Below are 16589 nucleotides of genomic sequence, written 5' to 3' on the forward strand. Positions count from 1 at the left end.
ATTACAATAGTTGGGCAGCCATTTAAAATCACACATCCTATTTTAAGGATTTTTGGCCCTGTGCTCACTTCTGGCACTTGTTCAAGCAAGCACATGTGTATACACACGTATCACTTTCATAACCCTCTCTAATTTCACTTTACTACAAATTGTCTTTGAGGACCATACATCCCACCTACTGGGTTTCAATTAAGAGATGGACACATATGATTACAATTGCAGTATCCAGCAGAGAAAAACTGCTGTTGGAATTGGCATTTACTCAATGAAGTGTATAAAAGTTTCAGGGGGAAAACTACCTAACTGTCCACATCATTTGCATTTGTTTCTGAAAGAACAATTGCATCCCTTGCAATCACGTCAACACACAATTAAGGCTGTACCATACAATCACCCAAAAAAGAGGACTTTTAAAACAATAGCTTTAACTCAGACTGTAAATAAAAAATCAAGTGATTTCTTTACATTTACAATTTTGACACAGACCAGAAAGGTGTTTTCAGTGAGTACGCAATGTGCAGTTGTAGGACTGTTAGACTTTTATCGTACAATAGCAATTCACAGTTTAATGTCAATTAAAAAAAATATCACAAGTGCAAAAATGCCAACTTAGAGAACCTGCACATGAGAAAGCTATGGCATGTTGTTTTATTATAATAAGATTTCTGGTTGTCTGGTGAGCTTAGAAATCTACTTGTACCACCAAACACACACTAGCTTTTGTTCTCACTAGTATCAGAAACCTTTACGTATATGCCTGTGGATACAATAAGCAGGTCTTTAATCGCAACATGAATTTTAGTTTTACTTTTACAGACTGGAATTTCTTTTTAAAAATATTCAATGGAAATACTACCAAGACAGGAACAAAGCTAAATCCTTCTGCTAATCACCTTAATATGCGGTGAAGAGTATATATATTTATCTAGCTACTGTCTGAGTAACAACAATATCTGCTTATTGCTTTATTGCATCTGTTAATTTATTATTTCTTTGTATCAAAAGTTCCATCATTACTTTTCCCTGCTGAGCTACACTGCAGTATGTAACAATTTGTAAGTTGCCAGCAAAGCAATTGTCTGCTACAAAACAACAGTTACCATAGTAACTGTCTAACTGCTTAGTTACTGGATGTGAACACTAAAAGGAACCACCTTGTGTCACAATAGCACAATATAATACAGAAAAAGAGATATGTGCTAACAGTACCAGAATTTTTTTTTTACAAGAAAACAATGCACTTTTATGGGCCTTATTCAAATCCAAACACATAGGTTGCGTTTTAAATAAAAGCACGTAACTTGAACCTAGTTCTGACCGTATTCAAATACAAGCATATCTCAAAATACATTTCAATTAGACACAGTACTTGCTGTACGTAAATCTATACAAAAAAGTGCAGTATATGTGCACTGCACATACAATGCATTTTTATAGTCTATCGCACTTGCATACAGATGACCTATGCTAATTAGTGGCACACATTCATGTACTTCAAAGACTATGCCGTGTCAGTTATCTCTATTAGTCAGCATAAACACGTGTCCTGTAGTGGGTGAAAATGATATGGGTGAAACCAAGCATACTTACGAAAAACTCACCTGCATCGGAACGTCCTTACTGTACATGCACTTCGCTAATCAGCCCCTTCTCTCCCCCATTCCACCTCTTATGTCATAGGCAGTCATAAGTGTCATTTGTGTTTGGCTATGAATTATATGCAATTGATTTTATTGGAGTACGGTCCATTTCTGAGCATGCCCAGAGATACTTCACGCAGTCTACATTATGCAAGTGGACGTACGTCTCAACATGAATCAGGCCCTTTGTCCTTACAGGGACAGTTGGTAACTTAAAAATGAATGTCTTACTTGTAATATGGTTTGCTTAGAATTGCTGAAAAGCCATTAAAACAGTTTAAAGCAATACAGTAAATCTAACCTGTGAGTTAAATCTACTCATTCTGGAGTATTCTTAGCTGAAGAATAAAAATATGTGTCCATATCCGACTGATTTGCCCACCAACGCTGTACTCTTAACTCTGGTGCCTTGGATAGGAGGCTGGTTTGCTGCAGCACTAACCATAAGGCTTAGCCACTACTCTCACATTGCTTATTATGTGTAAAAATAAAAGAACATTTAGGTTTGGGGTTTCATTTAGGGTTTAGGATTAGGGCTAAGATCCATTTAGCTGCACTTTTCCTGAGAACAACGCGGCTGTGCGTTTTTACCGGTAATACAGTAAAAATATACGCTTATTTTTGCTCAATCCTCTAAGGGGCGCAAGCAAAAATCAGCGAAGATTTCACTAAAAAATATGCGCCAATTGTCTCCGCAGCTTTTCCAGAGACCGATTGCGCGTATTTTTTTCTAATTGAATTTCCCCCATTAAGTTTTGAGAGTTTTACCTATAATTTGAAGTTTTTACAACATTGTGGAGCATTAGAGTTTAGGCTAGCATAAGTGCTAGGAGTAGTTTTACACTTTTACACGCTATTACTGAAACTCTGACGAGGTCTTTAAAAGTAACATATTTTTACACACAATAAACAGCTCAAGAGGAGTGAGAAGGGAGGAAACAGTCTGTTGAGTGGTACTGCTGCAGATATTTGTCCCTTCAACTGTGGAACACAGTCAGGAATACAAAAGCAAACCAGGTGATTATGGATTTATAAAAATCATGTAATTGCACCCCAATTGTAAACTCTACTAGCAAACAATAAACATGATCTAATCATGTTATATCAAGTTCAAGACCAAAATTCCAACCTACTAAAGGACTGCGTTTCTCTTTTTCCGTTCTTCCATCCCTTTGTACAGAAACTCATTCTTTAATTGCCTTAATTTATTACAAGTTCTAGAGAAAATTTATGATATGACCACAAGGGCACTAATTCATTTAGCCTGCAAAGATAACAACAAGAGTTTGAAGGAGCTAAAAATAGGAATCATTAATCCCTAAGAAGAAAGCACAGTCTACACACATGGGTTTAATAGAAAATCCAAGATAAAGCATGAGCCCTGCTACCAGCATTATATTTCTGTTTATGCTCCATCCTGCATTTGCTGTGAATTTCAAGTGCTTGGATAGTAGTTTTATCCTGGTGATTAATTGTGAACTTTTAATCTCCTTCTAGATTTTATTTGTGCACCATTAATTGCAGCATGAATGGAATAGACAGCATACAGCATGGGCAAGAACAATGTGGCCATAGTGTCACTTGGCATCCAGTGAAATCCTATTTGAACTTGCCTGATTGGATGAACTCAAGCCACCAATTAGAGTATGCACTATGAGAACAAGGCAAGCCGATAGATGTAGTGTGCTGGCCTTCACAGTGCGTGGTTTTGCAATGCATAAACAAGTAATAAACCATTGAGATCAATGGTTCATTACTTGCTTATGCATTGCAAAACCACGCCCTGTGAATTCCAGCAATAGCAATAGTTATCGCACTTCACAATCACATTGCGTACAGGTCCATTGGTCTTTCAGAGCGTGAAACATAGGATGAGGGACTCACATGCCTATTTAGCTGACCGATCTACTTTACGTATGTTTTGTTTGGCTGTAGCAACATGACTTCTGGAGTGTGTATTCAGTTCTCCACATTAACAGTTCTTTCTCAGTAGTATTCTTAAAAAAAAAAACAAACAAACAAACACCTGCCTAATAGTGTGTAGGTCCCGCCAAAACAGATCAGACCCGGTGAGGCATGGACTCCATAAGACTTGTGAAGGTGTCCTGAGGTATCTGGCAAGGTCCTTTAGGTCCTGTATGTTGTGAGGTGGGGCCTTATCGGCTCGGACTTTTATTTCCAGCAGATCACACAGATGCTTGCAGGGGCGAACGGAGGATTGTCGGGGGGGGGGGGGGGGGGTGGAAACCGACCCCCCCAAAAAAAAACACCCCCCGCGAGAGCTGCTGCTTGCGCAGCAACTCCGTTTCTTCAGCGCTGTCCTATACAGCAGCCGCGGCGCTGTCTAAGAAGCGTCCGCGGCGGTGCTGTATACACTACAGCACCGCCGCGGACCCTTCTTTGACAGCGCCGCGGCTGCTGTATAGGACAGTGCAGCTATAGCGGCCACTTAGTTAGCGCAGGGGGGGGGGGTTTCTGGAGACTCAGAAACCCCCCCCCCTGCGTGCGCCACTGGCTTGATTGGATTGAGATCTGGAGAATTTGGAGGCCAAGTCAACATCTTGAACTCTTTGGCATGTTCCTCAAACCATTCCTGAACAATTTTTGCATCATGGCATGGCGCATTATCCTGCTGAAAGAGGCCAATTCCATTGGGAAATACCATTGTCATGGAGGGGATTACTTGGGCTGCAATAATGTTTAAGTAAGTGGTACGTGTCAAAGTAACATCCACATGCCAGGACCCAAGGTTTCCCAGCAGAAGATTGCCCAAAGCATCACACTACCTCCATCGACTTGCCTTCTTCCCATAATGCATTCTGGTGCCATCTCTTTTCCAGGTAAACGGCGTAAACGATGCACACGCATCCAGCCATCCAAATTATGTTGAAGAGAACCTTCTTACATAGCTCCATGGTCCAGTTCTGACACTCATGTGCCCATAGTAGGCACTTTCGGTGGTGGACAGTGGTCCACATGGGCACTCTAAACAGTCCGCAGCTACGCAGCAAGTTACAATGCACTGTTTGTTCTGACACCTTTCTATCATAAGCAGCATTAACTTTTTCAGCAATTTGTGCTACAGTAGCTCTTCTGTGGAATTGGACCAGATGGGCTAGCCTTCGCTCCCCTTAGTGTCTAAATGAGCCTTGGGCACCCATGACCCTGTTGCTGGTTTACCGGTTGTCCTTCCTTGGACCACTTTTGGTAGGTACTAACCACTGCATACTGGGAACACCCCACAAGACCTGCCATTTTGGAGATGCTCTGATCCAGTCTTCTAGCCATCACAATTTGGCACTTGACAAAGTCCCTCAGATCCATATGCTTGCCCATTTTTCTTGCTTCCAAAACATCAACTTATAGAACTGACTGGTAACTTACTACCTGGTATATCCCACCCCTTTACAGGTGCCATTGTAAAGAGATAATCAATGTTAATTAATTCACTTGTCACTGGATTAATGTGGCTAAACGGAGTAAGTGTGTAGTTTAGTCCCTAGTTGTCGGGGACAGTCCAAGATTGTAGAGATTTGTTCCTGGAATTGTCCCTGTTTTTCAATATTTACCAATTTTATAAAAACATGACTCTTTTTCTGTCTCTTGAATGCCATTTTTATCATATATTGATGTTTGCTGAACTGTGTAAGTTGATGTTTAATGAAGCAGAGCATTTAAATGCAAAACAAGTATGTTAAAATTAAATTCAGAGAAGATGACATGATTGTAGTGCTCCAAGGTCCACAGAGACAACTTCACATGTGACATTCTTAGATGCACTAACTGAGCAGATCAGCCGCTTACCCAGCAAACTAACAACATTTATGGACACTTTTAGAGGCACTGACCTTTAAGTCTGTTAAATGATAAATACAAATGTGCAAGTACGCAGTATCCCTTATCTTCCTGATATGTTTCTTGCAATGTACTGTGGTAATATATACACTGCAAGTAGGGATAAAGAAATATGACACCTCCTGAGCTACAGAGATATGGGATATCAGCTGACATTGTCAATAATGCTCAAAAACAAATCGGGTTACTTAAATCAACTTCCCAGTTTCAGTTGCCATGATTGACAAGATTTCAAATAAGAAATTGTTAATCTTGTTACCAAGGAAATAACATTATCTAATTACTCTGTTTCAGCTGAAGAGAGAAAGTTAGCTATAGAATGGAAGCAATAAAGCAGAATATTCTTTGCGTACCTTGGTAAGATCCATTCCAAGCTTGAGCTGTGAGATAAGGTGGAGGATTACACTACGCTGATCATCCATGACGCCTAAATCTTTTTCCTCATTATCTTCTGTGTCCGTCAGCTCATCTTCAGCCTCTGGAGGACCAGCCTGGAAACGAGAAGAAAAAAAAACACTGCTCCATTATCTCTTTGAATTTTCAGGAATTTTATTTCTTTACTCAATGATTTTGTAAGATTATTCTCTCTTTCTCACAGTCCCATTCACTTTTTTTTTGCATTTACTGTATGTATTTTCTAAGCCCTTTATGTAGAGTGATTTGCAAGCCAACACTCCATTAAACAGGGTTGTTTGCAGTATCAGTGCCTGCACCATTAGATTCCTTACACACTCACATATGTCTAACCTGTGCTTAGTAATGTATTCATATCAAGTGCACAGACACAGAACACGCACTATACTGTTGCTTTACTTCACATTTTGGGCTGAACCTAAAAATCTGTTGAGGTCCTTGAACATTTTTTTTACTTCCCTTGTGGCTAAATAGAAATGTTTGCATTGAAAACATATATAAAATTATAACATAATTGTCCAGTAAATGCTTTGGGCATTTCAGTAATTTGAAGATTATGTATATAAGGGTGTGGGTTTTATGACCCTGAGTGATTTCCCAAATAAGGGGCTATTCCATAAGGTGGAGCCACCATGCCTAAAATCTTCAACAAGATTCTGTCCCCGTTATCCATCCCCTCATTACATTATTTTTCATTTGCTTCTTGTTACTCATTCCTCATAACTGCAGGGAAAACATTATTTTTTATGTATGATAAAATCAACATCATTATTTTTGTTCCCTTCTGTTTTTCAGAACTGTGTGGATAACAGGTTTCCATATAAGAGATTCCCTACCAGTATAAATTGTTATTATGTTATATATAAACTTGTTAAATTATGTTTCAGTATGCCCATAAATAAACAGAGGTCATTGGGACCAGTATTTTGTGGTTGACTTGTGCACTGGTCTAAATTAGGGGTTTCTACTTTATTCGTAGGTAGATCAAAGTGGGAGGATATCCCCCTCCGGGAGATGCAGAGGGAACTTTGTAAAGTTGGAGGCAGAATAAATGATGAATTGTGCTACGACGCCCAACCCACTGCAGTGTGATTATGCAAACTGTGTCACCAAACCACAGGGGGCAAAGCATGATGAGAAGGTCCACCCACTGCTTCTCTGTCTGGCCACCTTCGGGGAGGTTACCTCAGTAGACCCAGGTGCGCCAAGAGGGGGGGTGAACAGGTACAAAGTACCAAGGACCGGGCCTGCTTGGAGACCCTGGCCTGCCTGTGTAGTGGGAAGAGCTTCCAACCTGGTGTAACCATGCCCCCATCTGCAGCTATGGAAGGGGCCATAAGAAATTGCTGTACTCGTGTCCAAAATTCTTCTTGGCCATCCAGAGTAGACCCACTATTTCAAGCCTCCCAAACATTCTGTATGCGTAAATGCATTCATTTATTAATACTTGTGGTTATTTTGCAAATAGTGCTTTCTTTTCACTCCTTAGGCTGCACCAATAGTTTAGCTATGAAGAATGCCTTTCATGAGCCCAGGTGGTCACTACAACTAATTTTATGTTTCTCAACTATCATACTCTCATGTTCTACTTATCGTGCTTTTGCTTGTTCTGCAGTGGAATATTGTGGCCACTTATAAATAAATAATAATAAATATAGTAATAATAACCCTTAGAGAACTGGCGTAGTAAGGTACTATACCCACTGGTGTTTTTAAAATAAATTTTGCAAGCATTTTTCACATCTGTAAAATGCATATAAATGAGTGTCACTAGAAACCATACACTCTTGTGTTTTACTTGTATTGCAGTAGCATTTTTCAGAATGCCACTTGTTCCATATTTTGTGCTTCCCCCATCAGAAAGCCTCCAATGATCCCTAAATGGCTAGTAAAAAACGCAAGTAAAACCTCATGTAAAATGCCTATAAGTTTAATGTTATATCCCAATGAACGATATTCCCAGGCACTAGTTTCCAATATTAAAAAAACTTTATTCATTTATAAACTCATGTGTGAAAACCATTTCAACGGCAATATAAAAAAAAACCTTCAGCACTGACATTTACTCATTTATTTTAGGAGCTATGGGGAAAAAGTATTTTATCATGTACTAATCCCTTTAGATATAGAATAACTAAATGACATTGATTTATAGATGATATTATGGTTGTCTGGGAAGATTTTCAGACCTTGTGAGGTACCCAAGTTTAATTATGAATATGAAATTTACATTTGATATTGAATAATCTTCTATGAACATTTTAGATTTATATTTAAAGGTACAATTTGTTATGTTTATAAAGATTAGCTCAAACTAGCCCTCAGTATCTAATACTGTATGCTTCATGCTACAAGTTATTGACCTAAACCATTGACTGTTTCACAGGCATCCCCCAGTGGCCTTTACCTGTGTCCTACAGTTCTATGCCCTTACTCTAATTTATTCTCTGATTTATGATATAAAGCAAATAAGACTGAATGAGAGTGGAGCCGCCATTTTCCACATAACATGAACTCCTCTACACAATACAGGGAGGTCGCACAACACATCGAATCGGAGGATAATGGAGTGCAATGTAGTTTATGCCACATGGTCTCTTGCCTTCCTCTGTGGGCTCCAGACTGAGAAACACGGTAAATGGGAGGTCTGAGTGGTATGTCGGGGCATTATGAGGAAAAAGGGGTTTGAGGGTATCAGGGGGGATTTTGTAGCAAGATGCGGGGGGTCAGTAGCACGTGGAAGCTTTTTAGGGCAAGTGGCGCGTCTGAGTGTCATATGTGGGCATTTTATAGTAAATTGAAGATCTGAGAAGCATGTGGGATCATCTTCAGAAGAGTTATGTGGAATTTTATTTTAATTACTGAGATTAAAAGTAATGTTCACTCCCTTTTGAAGGTTGGCGGGCTGCACACCTTGAAGTGTATTAGGTTGTCGTAGATAGAAAATATAGTTAAGATGATAGGCATAAGTTTATTGTAAATATGATGAACAGTCAGCTGAATGCTACAGTTGATTACTTAAAAGGGCATCACGTGCCTGGATGTGAGGTGATCCCATCAAGCTCACATACACTATTCTTCCAAGAACATCCACTACATCAGTGTCCCTGGCTGTCGGCACTGCATGATACAATTGTCCAGGGGTTTTCCAAGGGGTCATACTGAATAATACAGAGCTCTGCTGAGGAATAATAGCGATGGCAGGTATAATTTATTGAGATTGAAATGGAGGAGTTAATGTTATCTGGCAACCACAGGAAGAGATAGGAACAAACTATAGTTATATTTTATTGAAACTGGTGCTTCAAAACACAGTGAGCTGTATAGCACGTGCAAAAGATTTGCTTCCTAAGAGGCGTATATGCGTGTTTCTGCAGGTCTGCATCAGCTCATTTGCATGAATATGCCTTTACTGTTCTTGGTCTGAATTTGCATGTCCCTCCCCCCCCCCCCCCATCTCACCTCTCCAGATGTAGGTGGGTGTAAGTGCTAGAATCACACAAATATGCATGTTCCCACTCTCTGGGTATGCACAGAGCGATTGCACGCCATATATGCTACACAAACTGGCGTACATTCCACTCTGCAACAGCCCCTGTGAGTTTAAAGTCACTGAAGATATCATACACATAGAGAAAACTATATTCAGCATTGCCAATCCTGTTTTAAAAGAAAAGCTGCTAGTTGACCCTGATTTAGCATCATAGTTGCCTTCATTGTATGAATGTCTGAGAGACTCTTAGATTAGGGTGCGAGCTCCCAAACCCCCAAGATTGCAGGCAGTTCTCCATAAAGGGTGCTTATTTGCCTACCTCAGTGAATACCAAGTGGACAGGTGCATGACAATCAAATTAGATGATCAAATGTCTTGCCCTGCCCATTTCATGATGTGAATTATGTCATCAAGTCACATTCACCACACCTCCATATATCCAGGAAGTGAGGTATGAAAAGCAAGCAAGGATAATTAACATTCAATAAAGTTGTGTACATCTGGAGAACTAAAATAGACTACTAAGGCCCAAGTAGAAGCTATGGTTGCAAGTGCATGTGAGAGACCAGTGCAGGCTCCTTCTCAATACTAAGTAAAGACAGAAAGACGAAACACATAATGCAAGATATGCAGAAATCAGCTAATGCACAACACAGTGTGGACAAATATACTCAAAACAATGTTCAGCTTATAGTGTAAAATGTCATAAATGTGGAGGAAAATAAATAACATTACAAAGTGTTGCAGATCCAAACTCATACTTCCCAACTGTCCCAATTTTGGCGTTGACATCCCAATTCTTGGGCCACAAAAGGGATGTGGCTTAACAAAAATGGGTGGTGCTTTAACCAAATTTGCCCATTTGTGGGCGAAGAGTGGACGGAATGGGGGGGAAGCTTATTTTGTCCTGATTTTGTGACTCTAACTAAATGTTGGGAGCTATGCAAACTACCTACATTGAAACTGAATAAACAACATGGATAGATAAGATACTCTCTGTTTATTGGTATTTTACTGACAGCAAATTAATCTATGCACAGCCAACAACTAGAAGATGCCTAGTATGCAGATGCAACATTTTGGAGAGACTGTGATTACATTCCAGCTGTAGCAAAAGCTAATGTTGCACCAAATGCAATGGTTAGTGCACTGTCTGTTCCAATGAAAAGTATACCCACAAACTTCCTAGCTGCAACTGACTCAGGAAGAGTGCTTTCTTATATGGGTCATGGATCCAACACTTAATGGCAGTAAAAATTAATGCACTTCCATTTATATCTCTTTCAAAAGCTTTCACTCACAATTCCTCCACATATTCTCAAACATAACAATTGATCTGTAGGAGACCCAGAATAGTTATGTGTATACTACATAAGTAATCAAAAGAGGCCTATGCATCCCAGACCTGCGTAAAGAATATGTGGCATTACATTTATCCCAATCCTTCCTAAGTCATGCAGTTTCTTTACCTAGAATATGGCTTGACATTGAATGCGGATGTTACCTGGTTACTTTCCTTATATACACTCCCATGGATTGAACCCAAAGAGAGCTCCCCTCTGGTTAAACTGCATCCTGTGCTAATCTTACCACTTTCTATAAGGGATTGGTAATATCACATTCTCATCTCGCCTCAGCCCTAAGGTCTTCTGCTGGACCAGAATCAACATACATTTCTTAACCAATATAGCTCCCCTCCAGTTCTCTTCCATGCTTCAGACTACCTTTTTACATCTTTACATCTATGAATTTGCCCCAGGTCTAAACTCAACTCTCCACGCTGATTTACGTCAAAAGGACCTACAGTCTATTGTTAGTTGCTCACACACAACCAAGCAATTAAAGTATTATCACAAACTATCCCACATACGGCGGAACGGCTATATAATAAACCCACTTTGGAAGTAAACCTTATTGTTTGCTAAGCCTTATTAACAATATCACAGGAGTTCATTTGCCCTCCTGCCCATCATATTGTCTTCTCCATTGCCCCATTCTGGGAATTTCCAAGCACACAGTTAAACTTATAGGGCATATATTGAATACATCTAAGTGCCAAGTTGGTGCTAGCTAGAAAAGTTCATATCTAATTACTCTCACATATATTATTAATCACATTTAGCAATCATATATTTTAGAACACATCAGAGGCATAGTATTTTATTTATCTAATAACGTACTTGGTCAGTCTGGGCCACGTGTTAAAAGGCAGCACACCCTAAACTGCTCTACCCCCATCTTCTCCTGGAATGGAGAATCCAACATCCTTACTCTCCCTTCCCACTCCTTACTTACATGTCCTTCCCTCCCACATGTGAATCCAATTTTTCACCATACAGTCCCTTCCTACTTGTTCCAAGTTTTATAAAATAAAACTGAAGTCTTTAAGTGAATTATTTTCAATTGCTTTCAAATGCTTAAGGTATAGATCAAAAGTCAATATCTACTGTCTGGACTTTGTCAATTCATGTGTAGTTAAAAAAAATGTACCTCCCAACTTTCGCTTCCCACCATAGCCCAAGTCTTTTCCATACATCCTCTATCTTGTTGAAATTTCAACAAAATATTATATAAATGAAAAATGAAAGAAAATTATACCCTCAACCACTGTATTACATACCTCCCAACTGTCACGGTCACTAGGATTTTCGACCCAGAATTCTGCCAATAGCTGTCTACTTCACCAGAAGCGCTGAGTCTAACACAGCAGCTGGTCTTCTCCAGGGACCCCCCGCAAGAGGGTATGGGTTTGGCGGCTTCTGCTGCCCAGGTCGCAGCCCTCAGGAAAGTATGGCAGACTCAACGGACATACAGCTATTCAGGGAGAAGGTAGAGGATAGAGCAGTCTAGGTAATAGGAGGTGATGAGATGCTCTGCGGGTTGCAGGTAGCAGCACTGGAGTAGTGGAGGTGATCTGCAGATGGCAATTGAGATAAGAGGAGGTGTAGAGATGCTCTGCAGGTTGCAGGTAATAGCACCAGAGTAGTGGAGATGAAGTATCCGGCCAGCAGGTGAGGTGATAGGAGACGCTGCGATGAGCTGCTGATTGCAGACATTACCACAGACGTGGAGATGAAGTTATCTGGCCAGCAGGTGAGGTGATAGGAGACGCTGCGATGAGCTGTGGATTGTAAATATTACCACAGACGTGGAGATTAAGTTATCTGGCCAGCAGGTGAGGTGATAGGAGACACTGCGATGAGCTGCGGATTGCAGATATTACCACAGACGTGGAGATGAAGTTATCCAGCCAGCAGGTGAAGTAATAGGAGACACTGAGAAGCTGAGTAGTTAAGGAACCAGGAAGTGAGTAAACCACAGCTACCTCAGTAGAGTGAGGACCAAGAACAGGCATTGGGAGTAGGTCAAAGGTACCTTAAATAGGGATAGGCTGACAGAGGACCAATAAGAAGTGAGGAAAGTTTTTAAAGCTCGTTCTGGTCTGCACATGCGCAGAACCAAACCTAAGATGGCGGATGGCCGCGGCGCTGTATGAGCGCCGAAAGATGGGTGCCGGCGCAGATGGGTGCATGGAATGAGCATTGGCATGTCAGACTAGGCTAAAAGTAGTCACTGCTGTGTACCTGTAACATATTTGGAGACAGTACAAATTCAATCGGCTTCCATTTAGAATTAAGTCTTCTAGTGAGGTGTTTCAGAAGTATTTCAGGACACTTTACTTAGGTGCAAATTATATGATTATAGCTGCTTCAAAGAATTGGGAGCATGATGACATTTTGATATCTATCTGTATTGATATTTAAGTATCACAAATGCCCGCAGCCAGTAACCAGCGCTGTATCTTTATCCACCAACTACCCAAAGCCTCAACTAGCACAGTGCCTATATTCATCAACTGCCTAGAGCCAGCAACGAGCCCTGTATCTATAGCAACCAAGTGCCCAGAGCCAGTGACTAACAGAATGCATGTAATCACTAAATGCCCAGAGCCAGTAACTAACAGAGTGCATGTAATCACTAAATACCTAGAACCAGTAACTAACAGAATGCATGTAATCACTAAATACCCAGAACCAGTAACTAACAGAATGCATGTAATCACTAAATACCCAGAACCAGTAACTAACAGAATGCATATAACCACTAAATGCCCAGAGCCAGTGACTAACAGAATGCATGTAATCACTAAATGCCCAGAGCCACTGACTAACAGAATGCATGTAATCACTAAATGCCCAGAGTCAGTAACTAACAGAATGCATGGAATCACTAAATGCCCAGAGCTAGTAACTAACAAGGTGCATGGAATCACTAAATGCCCAGAGCCAGTAACTAACAGAATGCATGCAATCACTAAATGCCCAGAGCCAGTGACTAACAGAATGCATGTAATCAGTAAATGCCCAGAGCCAGTAACTAAAAGAATGCATGTAATCACTAAATGCCCAGAGCCAGTGACTAACAGAATGCATGTAATCACTAAATGCCCAGAGCCAGTAACTAACAGAGTGCATGTAATCACTAAATGCCCAGAGCCAGTAACTAACAGAATAACTGTAAACACCAAATGCTCAGAGACAGAAAATAGCACAGTGCCTATAATTACCAACTGCCCAGAGCCAGCATCTAGTTCCTGTATCTATATCAGCTAAATTCCCAGAGCCAGGAACTAGCACAGTGCCTGTAATTACCAACTGTCCGGAGTAATTAGCCAGGAATTAGCTACCGACTGAACACACTCAGGATATCCCATAGTGCCTGCAGATATGAACTTGCTCTGAATCCACCAGCTGTCCAGAGGCAGGAAAGAGTACAGTGCCTGTAATTACTAACTGTCCAGAGCCAGGAATTAGCACATACCTGTAATTACAGTGGGGCCAGCAGGGTGCTGGAAAAGGGGAAATAAGTTTAAGATAGTCATTGCCTCTCACCAGCCACTGCTAAATAGCTTGGTTAAAATATATCATTTTATTTATTTTTTTCATTTTAGCCTGATGTTAACAACACTATTCTTAAAGGGTGACAGGTTGGTTCAAAGATATAAAATTAATCCTATTATTGGTACAATGTTCCTGGTATATCACTGTAAATGCATTATCTGTATTCTAGGTATTGGTTTGTTTTAAGAGAGCTTGACACAGGAAGCCATATGTATCCCATGTACCTCTTTGGTGTATGTTGGCCTTCATACCAAGGAAGGTGGTGTGTGTGTGCGCGTTCTCTCCTAAGGAAAATATTCCAGTGTTTAAGCTACTGTGATGAAGCATAAAGTTCTTGGTTAAATTACAGATTACTGTATGTTGTGGGTAAACCCTATTTCAGATAGCCCCTTGTGCCCAGCTCTCAGGATACCTACCCTCCCCCACTGATGCTCAACAATACTATGCAATATCCCTGTGCTGAAATTTTACTTGTTTGCAGGAAAATAAATCGGTCCTTCCTGGACTGTAGGGGAGAAAAAAGTCTTTTTGCCATTTTAATTGGTTGTAGAAAGAGGCATTGTAGATTATCAGATTAAAAACAGTTTGCCCACATGAGAGACAAATCTATTTATTTTGTGTATTTAGTCCATGGTATGATATAAATTGTGGCCATATTGTCAGCATATTGTGGAAGGGGATGTCGCTTTTATACATACTTAACCACTCTCCCAGAATGTCTGGAAAACTCCTGAATTCAGGGTAGGTCTCCCGGGAGAGCAGGCCATTCTCCCGCATCGCGCCCTCTTCCTAGTCAAGTGGGCAGGTTTGGGATCTCAATGATGCGATATATGGTGAATCTTGTCATTTTGGCCATGCCCCCAAGGCTAAATGGGGAGATCATACCACAGAGGGGGCAGTGGGTGTGAATTGCGTCATTTAGGTCCTGCCCCTTCCAGCGAGGAAGTAAATGTAGGCAGGTATGCTGTAATATTTAATGATGTCACGGATAGAGCAGTCTTTTGTATAGGATGCTGCTGAAGTCTGTTGGACTGCTGTTTGCATTTTACATGAAAATTTACTTTTTTATTGCTGCCGATACATTTTTAACATTTTTGAGTATAATTTAATAAAGTTGGCTTTATTTATTTTTATCATACTTGCCAACATTTTATTTTCTGTTTCCGGGAGATGCCGGCTGGGACGTGGGCGTGCAGGGGGCGGGGCTGCGAAATCGCGTCATTTTGGCCCCGCCCCCGTGACGGAATGACGCAAATCGCGTCATTTTACAGGGGGGCGGGGCTAAACGCCGCGATTCCGGGTGAATCGCGGCGTTTAAACTAAATTTTTCCCCCTTCCTATCAGGGAGATTGCCACACTCGTCCGGGAGACTCTCGCAAAATGCGGGAGTCTCCCGGACAATCCGGGAGAGTTGGCAAGTATGATTTTTATCTGAAGCCTGTGCGTCTATTATACTTTGATGGGATACTGCTTTTTACATGATACACCTACTTATTTTCTTTTTGTTACTCTTATTTAAAAAGAACAGCACAGTACAAACAAAACATTTGTAGATTTCTAAGTTGGTTCACAGCTGAATCAAGTAAATAAGTTAACATTGGCATATTGTTGTCAATGCAAGTGATTCAAACTATTTTTAGCTAGCTAAAATAATCACAGCATGACCAACATATGGCTGTGATAGAAGTAAGAGAGAAAAGAGAGAAGGAAAAATGGTCTTTTGGGAAAGGAGAGGTTTTAGTTCCCCTGTTCCTGAGGGCATATAGAACAGAGTCAGAGGCCTAGTGAGATGCTGCATTAACTAGCAATATAGTGGAGGGTCTGTTGATGTAACCTTGTGGTCTATTTCTAGAGTTGAGGGCCCTATAGTGCCCATAGAAAATGACCATAACCTGTCAAAATCATTCCCTTTTTCCAAATTACAAATGAAATTTAAATAAATTTAATTCAAATTTTTCCAGTTTTAAAAAAGTGATCAGTCTCCTGATTTAATACTTTGTAGATCCACCTTTGCTGAAATTACAGCCATCAGTCTGTTTGGATATGTCTCTACCAGCTTTGTGTACCTAAATCGGGGAATATTTGCCCATTCTTCCTTGCAGTATTGTTCAACATCAGTCAAATTGCATGATGAGCGGTGGTGGACTGCTCTCTGCATGTCTATCCACAGATATTCTATTGGATATAGGTCGGGGCTCAGACTTGGTGAAAGATATTCACCTTCCTATCATTAGGCCACTGTGCTATTTTATTGGTGATATGTTTAGGGTCTTTGTCATTCTGGAA

General features: G+C 40.5%; 1 protein-coding gene across 2 annotated transcripts in view; it reads right to left on the reverse strand.

Annotated features, from left to right (window-relative positions):
• The window catches only part of OSBPL10 (oxysterol binding protein like 10), a 309246-nt gene that overhangs the window by 62980 nt on the left and 229677 nt on the right, over window positions 1-16589 (reverse strand). For both annotated transcript variants that reach the window (XM_075212383.1, XM_075212382.1), the window contains one exon: window positions 5849-5986. In XM_075212383.1, the coding sequence (XP_075068484.1) occupies window positions 5849-5986 (138 nt within the window). The remainder of the gene's footprint in view (window positions 1-5848; window positions 5987-16589) is intronic.

This window comes from Mixophyes fleayi, chromosome 5 (assembly GCF_038048845.1).
Source record: "Mixophyes fleayi isolate aMixFle1 chromosome 5, aMixFle1.hap1, whole genome shotgun sequence".
NCBI classification, from domain to species: domain Eukaryota; kingdom Metazoa; phylum Chordata; class Amphibia; order Anura; family Limnodynastidae; genus Mixophyes; species Mixophyes fleayi.